The sequence below is a fragment of the Mesoplodon bidens genome, assembly GCF_964165515.1.
Source record: "Mesoplodon bidens genome assembly, chromosome: 3".
Taxonomy (NCBI): Eukaryota; Metazoa; Chordata; class Mammalia; order Artiodactyla; family Ziphiidae; genus Mesoplodon; species Mesoplodon bidens.
The window spans coordinates 37381497-37401154 of NC_138178.1; the positions used below are offsets into that span (position 1 = coordinate 37381497).

Consider the following 19658-nt stretch of genomic DNA (forward strand, 5'->3'; position numbering starts at 1 on the left):
TGCGGAGCAGGGGCTCTAGGCACGCGGGCTCAGTAGTTGCGGTGCGTGGGCTCAGTCGTTGTGCTGCACGGGCTTAGTTGCTCTGTGGCTTGTGTGGGATCTTCCAGGACCAGGGATCAAACCCGTGGCCCCTGCATTGGCAGGCAGGTTCTTAACCACTGCACCACCAGGGAAGTCCCTCCTCTAAGGTTCTAATGGCAAATTACCCTTTTAAAAATCATAATTATATTGACGTTTTTATTATAAGTTACATGATAGTGACAGAGCAGTGAGAACAAGGGCCTTATCTGTCCACCGCTCTATTACCAGAAGCTGGATTCCCTAACTTTGACTGGCCTGTGATAGGGCCTTGCCCATTTCTACTGAACAGATGCTCAAGTTAACAGTAATCAGTGATATAATTGCCATGAATGACATTTGCAATAGCAAGATACATGACCAGCCTGTCAGTGACAGGGTTGGAATATCAACGTTTTCATTAGAAAAACATCCTGCATGTATTTAAATTCTGAATAGCCAATTTTTGCTGGTAAATTGTTAAAATGAGACATTGTTTGAGAACTGTCATTGGACTCCTATGTTGCTTGGTCTCCATTTGTCTTTTGATAATCACTTTCTGATATTAATAAAGTATTTCTAAAAGAATCAGTGAATTAACAGAAATTATGCCAGGCAGTGATAGATTCCTGGAATTTTAGAAGCCTTGAATTAGGAATCAGACCTGGGTTCAAGTCCCACTGCTGTCACTCACTTGCAGCTATGTGACCTTGGGCATAGCCAAAAACCTTTGAGACCATATTTGGGGTTTTCTTCATGTATTTATTTACCTTCATTTATTTATTTGGTTTGCACCGGGTCTTAGTTGTGGCTCGCTGGCTCCTTAGTTGTGGCATGCATGTGGGATCTAGTTCCCTGACCAGGGATGGAACCCCGGGCCCCCTGCATTGGGAGCACGGAGTCTTAACCACTGCGCCACCAGGGAAGTCCCAAGACCATATTTGTAAAAGGGATCTATTATCTATTCTTGCCTAAATCACAACACCCTTGTAAAAATCTGATTAAAGCTGTAAAATAAGATACTACTTAAGCTTTTGGAAGTGGCTGGAGGTTACGTTGAGAGCCTGGAAAGCCTTTGCCTGCTTTGCATTTTTTGTTTGGTCAAATCCCCACAGCCCCATTTTGTTTTAGAGCCCTAGCAACTAAAAGAGGAGGTGCTTTAGACTGGGTGTTTAGGGAAGGCCTAACATCCAGTTTTTGGCTGTCAAAGTCCATCACTGAGCAGGGCTGATAGGCACAGAGCCCTTTATTAGGGATTCCTCTGGCCCCATCTCTCTCCCAGTATTTAGACAAGGGACCCTTTGCCTCTTGCCTTCCCGTCACAGGTAAACCCTCCCAATCCCAGAGAGCATCAATCAACACAGACTGCTACATTTTTTTTTTTTTTTTTTTTTTTTCTTTTTGCGGTATGCGGGCCTCTCACTGTTGTGGCCTCTCCCGTTGCGGAGCACAGGCTCCGGACGCGCAGGCCCAGCGGCCATGGCTCACGGGCCCAGCCGCTCCGCGGCATATGGGATCCTCCCAGACCGGGGCATGAACCCGTATCCCCTGCATCGGCAGGCGGACTCTCAACCACTGCGCCACCAGGGAGGCCCCAGACTGCTACATTTTACTTTATTTTGCACATAATGAAGATGACTGACTAAGCAGTTCCAGAACTGTTAGTATTCATTAATCAAGAAGTAAATGAGGTGAGAAGACAAACTTTTAATTTCCTCCCAAACATACTGCAAGTATCACAGAAACTTGTAACAACACATGCAATACAGGCTGGTTTCAACATACAGAGAGCCCAAGCAAGAAGGGTGAGTCCTGAAGATCCACGTGGGTCACAGGAGGAGCAGTGCTCCAGGAGGCTGGAATCTACCCAGTCTCTCACCCCGCTCCCACACAGAACTACCCTGTGAAGTTCTCTGCCCTTTGTCAGATTCAAATCCAAGAAGCTCTTTCATCCCACATTCCGGGCTCATCACTACCCCCCATTCCAAGGTGGTTAATCCACACACAGAAATCCAGGCAGAACCAAATATACTTGCCCAGCTGTGTTTCATGTGGCATTTCCACAAACCAGGCTCCAGCTCAAATTCTGTACAGGAAGTTCCCATTGCTGTCAAAGAACTCTCGTCCCCTCTGCACAACTTTGTTGCTAAAGTTCTGGTCACCTGGCTCCCCTGCCTTCAACTCTGCCAGCTCCTTGTCACTTGGCAATCCATCACTGTCAGTTCCTCTAGTGCCTCCACAGTCACTGGTGGAGAACTTCTGCAGCTCTCTCGGATGACCTAGGGCTGCAGCAACAGGCACAAAGCTCTTCTCCTCCTCCAGGCCCTGGATTCCTTTATTCCTTTCCTTCTGTCTCCTTGGTGAATTTGTTCTGTGAGTGTTCAATTCTGTCACTTTCCAAGCTGTGCTGTGACCATGGCCTTTGGATGAGGCTTCATCCTCTGGCATCAGCAAAGAGCCCGTTACAGAATGGCTTGCAGAAAGCGGTGCTGAGGTATCCCCAGAGCCTGGGAGCTGCTGGAGTGAGCAGGCAAGCCCAATTTTCTTAAGGACTTTTTGATCCTGCTTCAGTTTCTGCTCTAATGTAGGCACAAACTTGCTTTTTAAAACTCTTCGGATCACATCAGTGCTGACATCAAAGCCTTCAGCCAATCTGGGAACTGACCAGGACTCTGCAAATTCCCTGTGTAAATACCTATGAAAAAAAGAAGCAGGTTTTCAATCTGTGAAGAAGTCTCCTATCAGAACAGTTAACTGATAATACTAGTGATAAATACATGAAAAGAAGAGGGCTTGGAAAAACTGCAAACGCAGTGTTTATCTTGTGCCACTAAATGGCTGCGGTCCATTCCTGTGTGCTAACAGCGACACCCAACTACTCTTAGTCATTTCATTTCATATCAACTGAATTCCTCTCTCACTGCATGGCAGGCCCCAGTTAGATCCTGGGGATGCATGACGACTGTCTTTCCCTTCAAAGAACATACAGTCTGGTGGTGGAGACAGATACAGTAACATACAAAAAAACTATGAGAAATATCCCAGCAGAGGATGCTGTGAGAGCACCGGGGAGGGAGAGGCAGGGACAGGCTATCACCACATTTGCAGGGTGGCCCAGGAATGGCTTCAGGAAGTCCACGCTAGAGCTGGTCTGAAAAGATGAGAAGTTGTCATAAGCTGGCAGAGGGGAGGAGAGGAAGAAAAGGTCAAAGGTACTGATGGCAGAGTGAGCAGCAGGTGGAATACGAGGAAGCACATCACCTTTGCTGGGAACAGCTCAGTCTGTGTGACGGGGCAGCAGGAGCAGGAGCATGTCATGCTCAGGGATTCCGGAGCCCATCCCAAAGCAACAGTGAACCAAGGACGGAGTTTAAGGAGCAGAATGCCATGAGCAAATTTTCATTTTGAAGCTCAGTCCAGTAGTAGTGAAAGAGGGCAGTCATCAGTTAAGAGTCCCTGAACTATAACCTGTAACCTGCCTTCACTGACCAAGCTTGCTTTAACTGTTCATGCAAACTGCATACCCTCCAAGCTTCACATAGCCTAGACAATGTATCACAAGACTCCTTTAAGTGCCTCCTATAGATAACACCTCTGACCATGGGTCACTCTGGTAACAGTTGCTTAAGTTGTTGTTCAGGAACATGGGGCTAGTTTTGCCCAGTTCAAACTAGTTGAGACCACTGACCATTCAGCTGGGCCTGTACAAGTGTCCAATGGGTGACCTTTCAATGTCAAGGGCCAAAAACTCCATCCTCAGATCATGCTAATGCTGCCGACCATTTTCTGAACATGCACCCCATGAAGAACCAGGTAACTCAGATACCCCTGTGCAGAGCACCAATTACTTCACCTTTTTCTAACATGTAATCACCTTTCCCGAAGCCTCAGACCACCCTGCTTCTTTACCCCATAAATACCCTAAGCCTCTTTCTTCAAGGAGGCAGATTTGAGACTTGTTCTCCCATCTCCTTGCTTGGCTGCCTGTGAATAAACCCTTTCTCTGCTGCAAACCTCGGGGTCTCAGCAATGGCTTGCTGTGCATCAGGCAAATGAACCTGGTTCAGTAACAGTAGTTTCTCAGTGCAAGACTAGAGATGGAAAGATCAGGCAAGAGGCTGTAACAGTAATCCAGGCAGTCTGAACCGAGACAGTGGCAATGAGAGCAGAGGAGGAAAGAGACTTGAGAAATATTCTAGGAAGGCCAAGTGGTTACACTTGGTAAGGAACTAAATACTGGGCGAAGAAATAGGCTGAAATTCAGTATCTTTTTTTTTTTTTTTTTTAGTTAATTAATTAATTTATTTATTTTTGGCTGTGCTGGGTCTTTGTTGCTGCACAGGCTTTCTTTAGTTGCGGCGAGCGAGGCCACTCCTTGTTGCAGTGCGCGGGCCTCTCATTGTGGTGGCCCCTCTTGTTGTGGAGCACGGGCTCCAGGCACGTGGGCTTCAGTAGTTGTGGCACACGGGCTCAGCAGTTGTGGCTCACAGGCTCTAGAGCGCAGGCTCGCTATTTGTGGTGCACAGGCTTTGTTGCTTTGCGGCATGTGGGATCCTCCCGCCATGTGGGATCCTCCCGGACCAGGGCTCGAACCTGTGTCCCCTGCATTGGCAGGTGGACTCCCAACCCAACCACTGCGCCACCAGGGAAGTCCCAAGATTCAGTATCTTTAGAGTGGGTGATTGGTGGGACCATTCGGGGTTATAGCAAAAATAGGAGCAGAATGAAATTGTCAGGGAATAATGATGAATTTTATTTTGTACATGTTGAGTTTAAGGAAGCTGTGTGACAGCCAAACAGTGATATCTAGTGCACAGCTGACTATATAGGGTTCAGAAGAAAAACATGGACTGGACATGATAGATCTGGAAGTCATAAGCCAGTAGCAGGAGTGGTTGAAGCCATGCAAGTGGCTGGCATTAGGAAAGGAAATATGCAGCGTGAGATAAACGACCAAGGACACAATGCTAAAAACTACAATAATTAAGATACAGGAGGAAGACGGGGAGCCCACGGAGGAAACAGAAAACCAGTCCTAGAAAGAGGAGTGAATGGTAGCCTGGGTCAAGGGAGAATTTCAAGAATGCAGACACGGTACACGGTCAGATGCTGCAGAAATGTTAGTTAGGCTAAAGCCTTGAGTGTCAGTTATGCCAAGCACTGAGGAAGTCCCTGGTAGATTTGTGGATAATAGTTTCATTGTTGTGATGAAACAAACAAAAATGAGGGTAGGGAGCCAGGGAGCCAGCAGGGAACTAAAGGAGGAGGGAGTGTAGTATAGCCTTGACAGTTGGGTTTCCTTTTCTTTGTAATCCAAGTGACTGACTTAAGCTTTGCTTGCCAAGGCATGCACTTCAAAGATGACTATCTCCAATAAACACACTGCCAGCCACACAACTAGATAAGAAGCTAGGCTTCCCCCCAACCCTCCACTGAGGCGCGTTTGTTTTAGAGATTATGGTTGGCTTCAATAACTAACTACTTGGGCCACTTGCTTCTTCTCTTCTTGCGCTTTAAATTCCTGTTATGGGACTTCCCTGGTGGTCCAGTGGCTAAGACTCCATGCTCCCAATGCGGGGGCCCGGGTTTGATCCCTGGTCAGGAACTAGATAGATCCCACATGCTGCAACTAAGAGTTTGCATGCCGCAACTAAAGATCCTATGTGCCGCAACTTAAAAAAAAAAGACCCCACATGCTGCAACTAAAGATCCCGCATGCCGCAACAAAGACCTGGCACAGCCAAAATAAATAAATAAATAATTTAAAATAAAATTTAAAAATTAAAAAAAATTCCTGTTAAATTCACCAATACAGAGCCCTCAAAACCCTAGGCCCCTACCCTCAACCCCAATAAAAGAAGAACCCCAGGGGCTTCCTTGGTGGCGCAGTGGTTGAGAGTCCACTTGCCGATGCTGGGGACGCGGGTTCGTGCCCCGGTCCGGGAAGATCCCACATGCCGCGGAGCGGCTGGGCCCGTGAGCCACGGCCGCTGAGCCTGCGCGTCCGGAGCCTGTGCTCCGCAACGGGAGAGGCCACAACAGTGAGAGACCCGCGTACCGCAAAAAAAAAAAAAAAAAAAAAAAAAAAGATTGAGAGTGGAAGGTAAGGAGGAGACCAAGAAGCTTTAAACGGTTCTTACCTAATAGCCTGTTTTTTCTCTGAAATAAAAAGATATTTATTGATCACAAAAGGGCAGATGGAAGGGTTGAGAAGGCTGGTGTTCAAGATAGGAGAGGAAGCTGACAGGAGGGAGCTGCTACAGCCTCATAAAATCTTGATCAGCTCTATAAAACCCCCTTTATTCTAAGTCTCAATTCCAGAGTTATTCTGATAGGAATGGAAAAAGGAACATGACCTACAAAGTACTATTTAGCAATATTTATCAAAACGCAAGTCCATTTGCCCTTCGGTTCAGTAGCAACCCTACTTCTAGGAATGTATGTAACACATACATTTATGTAAGTGTAAATACTTCTGGCAGATATTTAGAGTATACAAAGTTATGCACTGGAGCACTATTTGTTACAGCAAGTGAGTGGAAACAATTCAAGTGCCCACCATAAAAGACTGGTAAAATAAGCTACAGTTTACTAAGCATCTACAGAAAAGCATGGGGAGCTCTCTCTTCGGAAGTGAAAAGAGCTTCAGAATATATTAAGTGAACAAAGCAAAGTACAGAACAGCATTTATAGTATTCTACTGTCTGTGATTATAGAAGTGAAAATAAAATTCTGTATTCATACGTGCTTGCTTCTATTTGCATAAGGAAACCTAGAAAATAACACAAAAAACTATTAAAAATAGTATCCATAGGAGACTAGAGGGGATTAACACCTCTCAATGCGTATGCCCTGTTATACTGTTCTAATTTTGAGCCATATGTATTATCTATTCAAAACAAAAAACTTAAAATTTAAAAAAGGATCTCTTTTCTAAGATACGGATCCTCTCTTCAGAGCAACGTAACCATGGAAGCTCCATCCCTGGTCCTTAGATCAAGAACGTCATGATCTACTTACTATATACGGGTTAAATGTTGTGACGCCTGTAACTTACTATTTAAAAATTTCAGCAAAAAATGAACCATGTCATAACGTTAAAAACTATTACATCTAGATGGCGGGCTCATCGACGTTTATCTTATTACTTGACTCTTCTGTTAGAAATCTGGAAAAATAAAAAGCAAAAAATACAAAAACAACGTTCTAAGTTCTGAGCTCCAGTATCCTTCACTTCTCATCACAGCAGATCCTAACTGCCAACAGTCTTACCGGATCTGCTCCACGGCTTCCCACGTCAGGGTCCTGGGCGGGGAACCTGGCGCCTCCATTTGCTTCCGAATTTTCTGGAACCGGATAGCTTTTCTCTGTCGTTTCAGGGCGCTGAGAGAGAGAACCAATGGCAGAAGCCATGCGTGGAAGCCAGATGGGTGGTTTGAGAGCCCTGGGCTCAGTCAGAGCGCCCAGCCCGCTTCTCTTTGCAAGGACAACCTGGCCATGTCTGTCAGCCTAGACCTGCTCTGAACACCGCCCCAGAAATCTAACACCAAGAACAACAACAGCCCACAAGCTGTTGCCGAATTCTTTAAACGGGTGATGAAATACGTCCTTGGTGAAGGGACTCGTGGTCCCAAAGGAGCTAACAGCTGCCCCTGTGCCCCTGACAACGGGTGAGAAATAAGGGCCGCCGCAGGACGCCCGGCGCCAAGGGGGCGCGGCCTGGGGCGCCCAGGCCCGAGGCCCTGCTTCAGGCTGAGGGCCCGGGAAGGAGCCGGTACCTCTCCACTTCCTGCAGCTCCCGCTCCTCCGGCTCCCAGTCGGAATCGGGGTCCGGCTCCCGGCCGACAGATCCCGGGATCGCCACGCCCCGGGTAGCAAACCCACAGCGAGCGACCGCGGCACGGACACCCCCGCCCAGCAAGTAATTCAGAGCAACCGCCATGTTGTCGAGAAAAAGCTCTCCCCCGCCCCCGCTACCCTTCAGGGTAGAGCCTGAAGCCGGGGGGCGGGACCGGAACTGGGCGGGAAGGTGAGGGGCTGGAGCGTCTTTTCCGCTTCCGTCTGAGGGCGTGACTCCTGGGCTTGAACTGCTCTGCCACCCTCCCTCACCCGTTGTAATTACAGATCAGGCTTCTGGTTTTCATCTTAAGTGCAATGGTGTCCACTTGTAAACTAGCACTCCAAGTTATCATAGTCTTTTAGGTTTCTGATTATAGAGTAGTATCTGTTAATTACAGAAAATTTAGAAGAGCAAAAAGAAGATAAAAACCTCTAATCTTACTGTGAAATAAGCATATTGGCTATGACCATGGACTCTAGGGCAGGACTTACCGAGTTTGAACCCTGGCTTTGCCACTCATTACCTTGTTCTTTCTTTATTCCTTCCTTTCCTTCCTTCTTTGTTTTAGATGAAAATGGGATCATATAACATTTTTAAATGGCTGCCTAGTATTCTGATTCTATGATTGTACTGTTGTTTTTTAAGTCCAGTAGTTTTCAACCTTTTTTCCTCATTGAAAGACATGTGCACAGTCCAGTCTCGTGGGAATACCTAGGGTATTTACGGTTATACTTCACCTTCATTAACACAGACATTTGAGTGCCTATTGTGTGCCAGGTCCTCAGGATATCATGGCAAATCAGATACACACTGGCCTGCATATCGCAATGCAAGTGGTGAAGAGTGATGCTATTACAGGAATAACCCTCACTCTACTCAAGTTCATTTTTATTATCATTAACAAATTGTAATTGAGTATCAGCAACACATTACCATGTTTGTAACCCATCTTACAATTAAAACAACAGTGGGTAAACAATACTGATTTAAACAATAACCTATTGAATGACTAAACTGTTTTCTCTGTTTCATAATTATAAACCTTCTTAGGTAATGGTTTCTAGAGGAGCTTTGTTGAAAGTAGAAAAATAAAAAAAAGAACAAACCCCATAAAGTTCTTTACATGCTAATAGGAAATAGCTGTAAAATGCATTGGTAAGTAGGGTACAGACATTGTGAAAGTTATGCTATTGTCTGGGTAAAGGGAGAAAAACAATTTATATAAATACATGTATATATGTGCCTTAAATGTTTGTGAAAGTATACACATGACCCAGGGAACATTGATTGGCTCCAGGGAGGAAAACTGAGTAGCTGGAGGAGGAGGGTAGGAGAGAGACTATTCACTGTGTCTTTGGAATTTGCATAGATAATGCATCACTTATCTATGATATGTGGTGTATTATCGATGCAAAAAAATGTTTTTAATAGCTAATCAACCCCAGACTGCCTTCTCCATCTAGAGAAGGACTTTTACTCTCAGGAAAGTAATAAAAGAAGGTAAGTTACACAACTAAACACACGTCAAACACCTGAGGCCCCTGGCTTCTCTTGGCTGTTGGTGGCACTGGAAAAGCTGCTCCATGATTCGCCACTTATCCTCTTCTGTCACCTTTCTTTTGTCACAGCCCCGGAGGTTAACAAGGGTCATGGCATCAGAGAGAAGTGCATCCTTCACTTCTCAATCAAGGTGTGAGTCGGTGGTGAAGCTTAGAGAGTGGTTTACCTGCCGGGAGGAGTCATTATCCATCCCCTTCCTAGACCACCTGAGCACGTCATGATTCTTGCAGGCCCAGCTGGAGGTTCTAGGAGAGACACCCCCCTCCAGTGGGCCCCCCGTTCGTGGCCTCAGCCAAGGAAGCTGGATGCTCTGACTTCCAAGGCCACAGGACTCTGCCACAGAGATCCCTCCAGTGCATAGGCTGGTGAGAGCAAATCAGACAGCCTGACTCTATAGTGATAGTGTCCTTAAAGGCAAGGCTCACATGAGGAACTTCTGGGATCCAAAACCTGGGTTCCTATGCTGGAGGCCAGAGACCACCAAGATCGGATTTAGCAGGTCAAAAGTGCAAATGTCTTACACCTTCTGCTAGATCCTATCCACCCTAGTGCCTCTGCGTCCCCCATTCTGTGTTCCACCACCTGAGTACACTCCTAACCCAGGTGTCCTGTTCGGGGGCAGACCTTGGTTTTGCAAAGCCCGGGAGATAATCCTCACCTCCAGCAGCCAGGGCTTCTGCTTGTGGTCCAGCAAAATGTCAAAAGCGAGGATCTCAAAACAGGCACATGTACCTCCACTCAGATACTGGGGAAAACAGGTTCGGTAGCTGTGGCGAAGAACAGAATGTGCCGAGATGATGGCTTTGATGATGATGTCCTCAATGTCTCCCCACAGCTCTCAGGGGTCGCAGCTGTGTTCTTGCAGCCAGGCGTTGAGTGTTGACAGCTTCCTGTGAGGCCCAGTGCTCAGAGGAAGACCAGTGGGGCCGGACTGCAGACGGGAAGCTCCCTAACACTAATCCTAATTCCATGCCTAGGTTCCTTGTGCTTTAAGGGGTTGCCGCCAGCTTGGAGCAGGGTTTAATCATAGGGTAGGGTTTGGGGTGCACTTGGTGGTCAGGCACAAGACAGGGGTCTATAAGGGTTGAGCCAGCTCAATCTCCCAAGGGCCAACTCAGCTCTGCTGAGACTGTGGGGCTAAAGGGCAGAGAAAGAGGAGAAAACAGAGTAGGGCATACCTCTTACTGCCCACAGCATCATCCCAGACAAAATTCTCATGGTGTTTGTTGACGGCATAGTTGGTCAGGTGCATGCAGGTGTCATCCTGGGAAGAGAGTGGCCCTGTGGTCAGGCTACTTCCATGCAGTTCTTCTCTCCAGCCCTTCGTTGCCTTCTGATTACCTACCCTGCCCCTGGATGGCTCATCTCCTGTCCCTCTTCATGGAGGACTATCCTGTAAGCTCCTGGGGAAGGGGTGTGCCCTTCCTGCAGGCATGGCTTTTCTGCAGTCAGCACCCCCTGAATGCTGTCCTTCCAGCCAGGTGCCAAGGCGCTCCAGGCTTCACTCCTTGTTCATGTGTGACAAGCTAGCTGCGTGACAAGCCCCTCTACCTGGTTTCTCCACAGAACCTCAGCACTCGTGGCAGTGGAAGAGAAGAGGGTGCTGCCCTGCACCCCAGTGCTGCCGGCTGGCCTCTTTTATTTTTTTAGGATTTTTTTTTCTAAAGAATTTTTTTTTTGATGTGGACCATTTTTTAAAGTCTCTATTGAATTTGTTACAATATTGCTTCTGTTTACATTTTGGTTTTCTGGCCAGGAGGCATGTGGGATCTTAGCTCCCCGACCAGGGATCGAACCCACACACCCTGCATTGGAAGGCGAAGTCTTAAACATTGGACTGCCAGGTAAGTTCCCCAGCTGGCCTCTTACCAGGTTGCTGTGGCTGGGCTCCACGTAGGGCATGGTGGCAAAGCCGGCCGGGCCCTCCTCATGCATGGAGATCTGAAGAGGGTCACAGGATGTGATCAGGACATAGATTCTCATGTCAAACTTGAAGCCATCAATGAGGAAGGGCTGAGAGCAGGCAAACCCACCGGGGAAAAGTAATAATACCGTGGTCACTCAGTATCTGCAGGAGATTGGATCCAGGACCCCCACCCCCCATGGATACCAAACTCCACGGATGCTCAAGTCCATTGTATAAAATGGTATCAGCCCTCCATATCCACGGGTTCCACATGTGCAGATATGGAGGGAGGGCCGACTGTACTTTTGAAGTACTTACTATGTACCATAAACTGTTGAAAGCACTTCAAATACATAATAACTCATTTAATTTTCACAGTAACCAAAAAAAATTTTTTTTCACAGTAACCATATAAGGTAGTTACTGTTTTTATGCCCATTAACAGATGAGGAAACTGAGGCATGGAAAAAGTTAGAAATTTGCCCAAGATCACATATCTAGAAAGTAGAGAAACTCAGGTTCAGAGCAGGTTGGCTCTGAACCATGGCCCATGCTGCCTCCCAGATAACGAGGATGGCAGGAAGGATAGGAGCCTAAAACTGTCTTCCTCCCTGGCTTTGGGAGAGATGAGGCACCCAGTGCTGGCAGAGGGACCACCAGGTCCCTCTGAAGGGTCCTGAGGCACCTTCACCTTGGAGATGTATTGCTGGCAGGTCACATGTCCTCCTGGCTTGATCTCCCATGGATTTCGGGTGATGAAGATGCCACGTCCCTGACAGCCCCTGTCTGCCTTACAGATATAAGTGCGGGTTTTTTGCTGATGAACATAGGACTGGAAGTCCCTATAGCTATATGCAGAGGAGGGTGGTGGTCAGAGGGTTTCTGTGCATGATGGCTGAACCAGGACCCTGGGGAGTTCTTCCTGCTGTCCAATCCCTGCTCTTCCTGGAGTACTCAGTCTCACACCTACTTTTCTCTTTTTCTTTTGTTTTTTTTTTAATTGTATAGTTGAGGTACAACATTATACGTTTCAGGTGTACAATATAGTTATTCACAATTTTTAAAGGTTATACACTATTTATAGTTACTTTAAAATACTGGCTCTATTCCCTGTGTTGTACAATGTATCCTTGTAGTTTATTTTATACATAATAGTTTGAGACCACTTTTCTTTAACCTTCTCTTTTCTTTTCAGCTAAAACTTCCCTTCTACTTCCATCCCCCTGAGACATTCTAGGTCCCAGAGCCAGAGTCTGGTGGGAACAGAGATGGCGAACCCTTTCCTCCCCCAGAATCTCAACCTGGGGAGCCAGGCTCACTAACTCTTCAGGGAGGCACCAGATGCACGGGAAGATGTTGCACTCAGTAGGATAGAGTTTCTGCATGCGGTTGAGGCTCCGAGCCAGCAGATCTTTGTGGCAGATTTCTGTCATGCCAGGGACGTGGCTGATTTTCTGAAACAGAGCCAGTTGGTTATACTATCGCCGAGAGTAAGGGGCAGTTCCTGGGGCCTGAACATTCCAGATAGCAGTGGAAAAGGACTGAGGAGGTCAAGGGAGAAGTCACAGTGGAGGTAAACACTGCACCTAGTCCCCAAGGGAGAAAAGGAAGGTTCCCTAAGGCAGGTGGGAAACTGCCGCTTGGCCTCTCCCCAAAATACACATACACAGCAAGGTTAGCAAATGAGGGGCAGTGAGAAGGGCTAGCCAGGACTTTGGGCCTTCTAGCCACCTTATAACATCCCTCAGACTACCGGGGACTAGCCCTATAGGAATAACTGGTGCAGAATAACACAAAGCAAATGAGAAAACATTTCCCCAAAGAGAAAGGAAACTAAGGAGCAGCCCCAGGGAATGCACGGCAGTGGCACTCTCAGAGGGCAAGGCATTGCCAGGGTGGCTTGCTGGAAACCCCCGCTGCTCTGGCCCTCAGGCCTGGGAGGTTCAGTGCTCTCTGGTTTTTCCCCTCATGAGCTGGGTGAGCTGAGTATTTCTGAGGCTCAGTGTCCTTAACATAAGGGTATTTTTGGGGAATTCCCTGGCGGTCCAGTGGTTAGGACTTGGTGCTTTCACTGCAGGGGGCATGGGCTCGATCCCTGGTCAGGCAACTAAGATCCCACAAGCTGTGGCTGAAGCCAAACAAAAGAAAAGAAAACAAAAAAAACATGAGGGTATCTTTTTGGGGATTTAATGAGGTGAGAATGTAAAAGCACTGAACAGTGTCCGACCTCAATAAATGCTGTTGTTGTTATCCTTATCTCACAACTGCTCTCTGCATGCCCCTTCTTAGGGGCTTTTTGAGCGCTTCTAGCAGTCTCTTGCTCTTGCTCTTCTCCCATAATTCGTGGGATAGGTGATAGTCTCAGCCCCCTGCTTGCCTTCCCTCAAAATAAGCCTACAGACACTTTTAAATTATTTAATTGCTAACCACCACAAAGACCCAATTAGAGGATAACAAAAATACCATGAAGAAGTAATATCTGGGGCTTCCCTGGTGGTGCAGTGGTTAAGAATCCGCCTGCCAGTGCAGGATACACGGGTTCAAGCCCTGGTCGGGAAAGATCCCACATGTGGCAGAGCAACTAAGCCCGTGCGTCAAACTACTGAGCCTGCGCTCTAGAGCCCGCGCGCCACAACTACTGAAGCCCGCGCGCCTAGAGCCCGTGCTCCGCAGCAAGAGAAGCCACCGCAATGAGAAGCCCGCACAACTGCAATGTAAAGTAGTCCCCCCAGACCCCTCCCTCCAAGGGGCGAAGAAACAGAGACCCAATGCAGCCAAAAATAAATTAATAAATTTATTTAGAAAAAAAGAGGTAATATCTTCTTGTGGACCCTGGTCCATCTTTCCTAACTTTCTTGCTGCCATGCAGGACCCCGCACTGACTCTTTTTTTTTTCTTTTTCTTTTTGCGGTATGCGGGCCTCTCACTGTTGTGGCCTCTCCCGTTGCGGAGCACAGGCTCCGGATGCGCAGGCCCAGCGGCCATGGCTCACGGGCCCAGCCGCTCCGCGGCATATGGGATCCTCCCAGACCGGGGCACGAACCCGTATCCCCTGCATCGGCAGGCGGACTCTCAACCACTGCGCCACCAGGGAGGCCCCCCCGCACTGACTCTTAATGGATGTGGAGTGCTAGGCTAAGCTGCTTGGAAGGCTGGATCATTCAGCTGGCTCTACTGTTAGCTCTGAAGCTCCCAGTCTTCCCCCTAAGATAGGCTCACCTGCCCTGGAGGGCCCAGCTGAGCTTGCTTCCAGGCAAGCAGCATATATTGAGATAGGATGTGGCCAGCAGACACTTCCTTCAGGTAACAGAAGTTCCAGAGACCCAAGAGGAGAATATTTCCATTGGTGCAGAAGCCCCTGGCCATGGCCTTTCCTGCTCTGCATAGGGGTATAGCCACCAAGAGTGGCAGGCTTGGGTGCCTGGGTGCGAGGGTAGGAGTAGTCATTCTGGGGCGTAGTTCCTTTAGGATCTTCGGTCTGGAGGTTGTCCCTGAAATCTCTTCATGTCCATGACACGTTCCAGTGAGACAGAGCAGTCTGTCCAGTACACAGTCCACTCTTTGTCCTCCCCCACCTCCTTCAGGCCACACAACTGGGCTGCCCGATGCACTGTGGAGGGCGGGAGGTCAGTGGAGCCAGCCTGGGCACTGGCAGCAAACCTTGGGACTGCAGCTGGGTTGGGTAAGGAACAGACCTGACCAGAGAGCAGGTCATTTTTTTCAGCTCTGCTTACCTCAGTTTAGTTACCATTGTGACAATTCCAAGTTCATGAGGCTGTCGGGGTCCTTCCAAAATGTGACAGAAAACTAGAGACTGGATCTCTGTTCCTGTCAGTCCTCTCAATTAGGATGGTTTCTGGCCTGCAGAGCTGACCCTCGGAAGGGGTCACACTGGCACCTTACACTTTGGGGCACCCGTAGAACAGATGCCAGTGGGGATGAGGGGAGGAAGAAGTGACTAACCTAGCTGGTGTTTTTTTTTTTTTTTCTTAATTGCTGAAGCTACCTCAAAAGTTGCCTTGAGGGGCTTCCCTGGTGGCGCAGTGGTTGAGAGTCCGCCTGCCGATGCAGGGGACATGGGTTCGTGCCCTGGTCCAGGAAGATCCCACATGCCGCGGAGCGGCTGGGCCCGTGAGCCATGGCCGCTGAGCCTGTGCGTCTGGACCCTGTGCTCCACAACAGGAGAGGCCACAACAGTGGGAGGCCCGCGTACAGCAAAAAAAAAAAAAAAAAGTTGCCTTGAAAAAACAGTTTTAACCTGGTCTCATCTCATTTCTTGTAAAATCTGGGGTGGTGGGGGGAGGGATGGTGATTTTGGTCATTTTTTTCTTGTTAGCTAACTGGAGATTCCTACTCTACTGCTGAGACTAACTGGAACAGTGATGTGTCAGCTACTGGTAGCTGAGTCAGGAGGCTCAGTCCAGGTTATAGGCCAGCCTAACAAGATCCAGGGGCTGGGAGCAGATTGGGGGGACCATCTCCAGAGTGAAAGCCACAGCCCTAAATGTCCTCTTATGCCCAGTGGTGTGAGTGACGAGCTGGGTGCTTACCACTTTCATACTTGCAGTTGGTCAGATTGATGGCCAGGGGTCTGGAATGGAGGAATAGCAGAAATCAGGCAGAAGGAGAGAAGGACCCTGGGCTGCCAGGCACCCAGAAGAAGAGACACCCAACAGATTAACAGTGCAGTTCATTTTCTCTAGAAGCCACTTAAAGGAAAGACCAGGATGACATAAACGTGCTGAAATTCTAAACTAAGCTAGCCCAAGTGATTCTGAATTTTGTTTTTGTTGTACAAAAAGGCTAATGACCTCCTGTATTTCCTGTTCTCTTTCCTAGGCTAAAGGGAAGACTTTGGATCCCAGCCTGACTGCTGAAGGGCAGAGGGTTACTCTCTGGAGCTGGGCAAGTGAGGGGGTCCAGGGAACGGTTACCTGTGTTTCCGCCTTCTCTTTCTCCTCCCAACTTCTAATTCATCTGGGTCAGCTGGGGTTATGATTTTCTTTGGTATTTTCTTGGCTACAATGGATAAAAGAACTCCATTCCTAAATGCATTAGTCAGCCTTTGAGAGTGCCTGCTGAGAAGGGTTAGAAGGCATGGTAGCTTCCCCTTTAACACACTCCTCGGATTCCTCTTCTTCACCATAGTTTTCCTCTGATTCACTGGTCTTACAGGTACTTGGCTCCATCCTCTTAGATTCTGAGGCGAGAGGGGTGGGAGTGAAATGTATATGACTTCCCTCCAGGCCCAGGAAGGACGGCGGGAATCCACCCAAGGACCTTCATGGTATTATAAGGGCATGTTGCTGCCCCTTCAGAACAGAGCAGTCCCACTACAGAATGGGATGTTTCCAAATAGGTAATGGGGTCCGTGAGATGCCTATGAGATGTTGTCAGATTCGCTGACAAGCCGCAATTATCCAAGATCACTCCATACAATACTCTGGGGTGCATGCAGGGGCTGAACTGAGCTGGCAGGGACCATGACCATAGCTTTTTTGTTCTTGAATGTGATGGGGGATGGCTGGGGGTGCTGGGGGGTCCTTCACTTTGAAAAATAGAGCTGAAGACCAAAGGTTGCCTAGGCCAGCCTTTTCCCTGCCCCATGATTCATTTTCTCCATACAGACACACTGGGGCCAGGCACCCAATGGCCAAGACACCCTGGGCTCTGACAGCGGAGGGGAAGCCCCCGGCGGACACTGCCCACCCCAGGTTCCGAGAGTGGAGGTACTGCCGGGTCCGCCCCTATCGGCCTGATGCTGGACTCAGCTGGTCGCTCACGACCGCCCTTCGGCCGGCTCCCGCTCCTTACCGGGCGTTGCTGGGCCTCCGGGACCGCCTCCTTGTTCCACAGGAATGGCTGTCCCCGGTGATCGCGAGGGGGGCCCGCTCCCCCCTGCACCCGGGGTTCACACCTATCTTGGAGATCCCGGCGGCGCCGCCTTAAGCAAGCAGGCAGCCGCCGCCGCCGTCGCCATGGACACGAGGGCGGCCCCCATTGGAGAAGCGTTCTGGGGGCGGGGCCCTTCCGAGAACCACACCCACTTGGGCGCCAGCAGAGGCCATATTGGGCGGGTGCCCGAGACGTTTGCCCCAGGGCTGCCGTAGGACGCGCAATCGAGCGCCTGGCACTGGAGGGCGGGTTCTTGCGGCAACAGACCCGATGCGTGATAGGACTTCTAGTCCTTCCGCTTTCACGCCAGTTCGCACGAGCCCCACCCCCACCCTTTCCTGAATCCGCGGGCCAAGCTCCCGGAATTTGGCCAACGCAGTGTTCGGGACGAGTACCTGCTTGCCTTCCTTCAGTGTTTTTAGTAACCATGTCTAGAGCAGTCCCAGCACTTGGGAGGGACGGCCGTGATTATCACACGTGCCCTGGAGGTGCTCATCAGACTGCTCCTTTACTGTCGCCATCTTTTCCTGATGTCCATCCGCTTTACCTCTGATTGCCACCTCCACCAAACTCCGCCCAATTTGTCACTTTAAGATTATCCCATGTGCTTAAATCTAAAGGACACTTTAAAATTTTCTCTCCTCTAAAAAGACATGTACATTTTCCGATTCATAGACTTCTTGACCTCCCTTCAGTGTATGATACTCTATTACCCCCTCCTTGAAATGCTTTGGAGTCCCTTGCCTCTCAGACGCAAACTTTTCTCACTCTTTCGACAAATATTTAACGTTCCAGGCACTGTTCTAGTACCTGAACCACCATTTCTTGCCTGAATTGCCACCATTAAGCAGCCTCTTAATTGGATTCCCTTATTCTATTTTTCCTTCCTTCATCCATCCATCCATCCACTGCAGCTTAAGTATTCGCTCTAAAATGCATATTTGTTACTCCCCAATTTAAAACTCTTCAAGGTTTCCCATTAGATCAAGTCCAAAACCCCTTAGTACAAGAGACCCTCCATCAAAAAAGAAAACAAACAAACAAAAAGCAAGCAAAGCGGTGGGGAGGCCCTGAGCTGGATTGTCCCTTCTTACTTACCTACTGTGCTCAAAGCCCAGGGCTCTGGATACAAAGGGTCTCCTAAGTGTTCCATGTTCAAGCTCAGAAAAAGCTTCCATAAATGCCCCCCCCCTTTTTTTTTTTTTTTGCGGTACGCGGGCCTCTCACTGTTGTGGCCTCTCCCGTTGCGGAGCACAGGCTCCGGACGCGCAGGCTCAGCGGCCATGGCGCACGGGCCCAGCCGCTCCGCGGCACGTGGGATCTTCCCGGACCGGGGCACGAACCCGTGTCCGCTGCATCGGCAGGCGGGCTCTCAACCACTGCGCCACCAGGGAAGCCCATAAATCCCCTTCTTGACGATTCACAAAGTATTCATGGCTAAGAAGTACTACCATAAAGAAAACCTATTTGACTTTTACTTTTTGTGGAAAAACTTATTTGGGGCCAGAGAAGGCTTTCCTGTGAACATTAATCCTAAGGAAAAACTGGGGAAATCCTGGTATTTGGACTCATCACCTTCGACACACAAAGTCCACGTTGCTCTAATGGTCATCTGCACTCCCTTCAGAGAGTGAGCGAGCAAAATAAAGTGATGTTATTGGAGCCCATATTTGCAAAGGCTTGCACAAAGAGGCATTAAGCTGAAATTACTGCAATGTGCCCAAAACATGAGGGTGACCAAAAACTGTTTATAGGAATTTAAATATTAAACTGATTTTCTTATGAAATGGGTTGTGATGCATATTCTGCTTCATCTCAATGAGACTTTATTAACATGGCAGTCACACGGGCACAGCCCCAGCTCAGCTTCAGGTGTCTGACTGCCTGTGTTGCAGTCCTGACTCCACTACTTTTGAGCCATCTGACCTTGGACAAATTACTAAACCTCTGTCAGCCTCCATATCTTCGTCTGTTAAATGGGAGTATTAAGAGGAGGACCTGCAACTTTCAAGTTGTGAGGACACCTTGTTTTCACATGAAATGATGTATGTGAAGAACACTCAGCTCAGCTTTGGGGCTGAAGGAAAATTCAAGGTGGCCAGGTAGGCGAAGAATGCTATAAATAGGGCATATGGATGGAGGGGACATATGTAGGGGCAGGATGAAGAAATACAACTCAGTGGTGGGCAAAGGGAGAACAGGCAGAGAGGCAAGAACAGGGGAAGTGATAAACTATCACTTTGCTACGATTTGATAAGAAAGGAAGAGAAAAGTTGGCATATACAAGTCAGGAGTGTGTTAATTAACTCTTGCACACACTCCCTTCTTAACAATAGGTTTGACATCCTTGGGGCTTATCTAAGAAGAAAGGTGAAAAGCAGCAGATACATCCATGAGGGC

General features: G+C 48.5%; 2 protein-coding genes across 3 annotated transcripts; both read right to left on the reverse strand.

Moving 5' to 3' along the window:
* Positions 1-1654: 1654 nt before the first annotated feature.
* Positions 1655-8080, reverse strand: NGRN (neugrin, neurite outgrowth associated). 2 transcript variants are annotated; one of them, XM_081228485.1, is made up of 3 exons: positions 7836-8078; positions 7330-7440; positions 1655-2752 (listed from the first exon to the last, which is right to left on the reverse strand). In XM_081228485.1, the coding sequence occupies exons 1-3, from the start codon at positions 7997-7999 to the stop codon at positions 2137-2139; spliced, it is 891 nt and encodes a 296-aa protein (XP_081084611.1). In that variant the 5' UTR covers positions 8000-8078; the 3' UTR covers positions 1655-2136. The 2 variants fall into 2 exon arrangements, with proteins under 2 accessions (XP_081084611.1, XP_081084612.1); XM_081228486.1 differs by lacking the exon at positions 7330-7440 and having other exon boundaries at positions 7836-8080.
* A 741-nt stretch (positions 8081-8821) lies between these two features.
* Positions 8822-17302, reverse strand: TTLL13 (tubulin tyrosine ligase like 13). Its single transcript, XM_081229001.1, is given in 13 exon segments — positions 8822-9578; positions 9582-9623; positions 10116-10295; positions 10299-10347; positions 10636-10721; positions 11327-11470; positions 12055-12211; positions 12687-12817; positions 14855-14973; positions 15914-15954; positions 16298-16420; positions 16422-16563; positions 17178-17302. Coding segments are annotated over 12 exon segments (1371 nt in total). The 5' UTR covers positions 16553-16563; positions 17178-17302; the 3' UTR covers positions 8822-9410.
* Positions 17303-19658: the final 2356 nt, after the last annotated feature.

Bases quoted from the DNA above. Each gene is read 5' to 3' on its own strand.
- NGRN (XM_081228485.1), bottom strand. From the start codon at position 7,999: ATGGCGGTTGCTCTGAATTACTTGCTGGGCGGGGGTGTCCGTGCCGCG. The intron at 7,441-7,835 runs GTACCGGCTCCT...TCTCTCTCTCAG, and splicing joins GAGCTGCAGGAAGTGGAGAG to CGCCCTGAAACGACAGAGAA. The intron at 2,753-7,329 runs GTAAGACTGTTG...TTTTTTTCATAG, and splicing joins GAAGCCGTGGAGCAGATCCG to GTATTTACACAGGGAATTTG.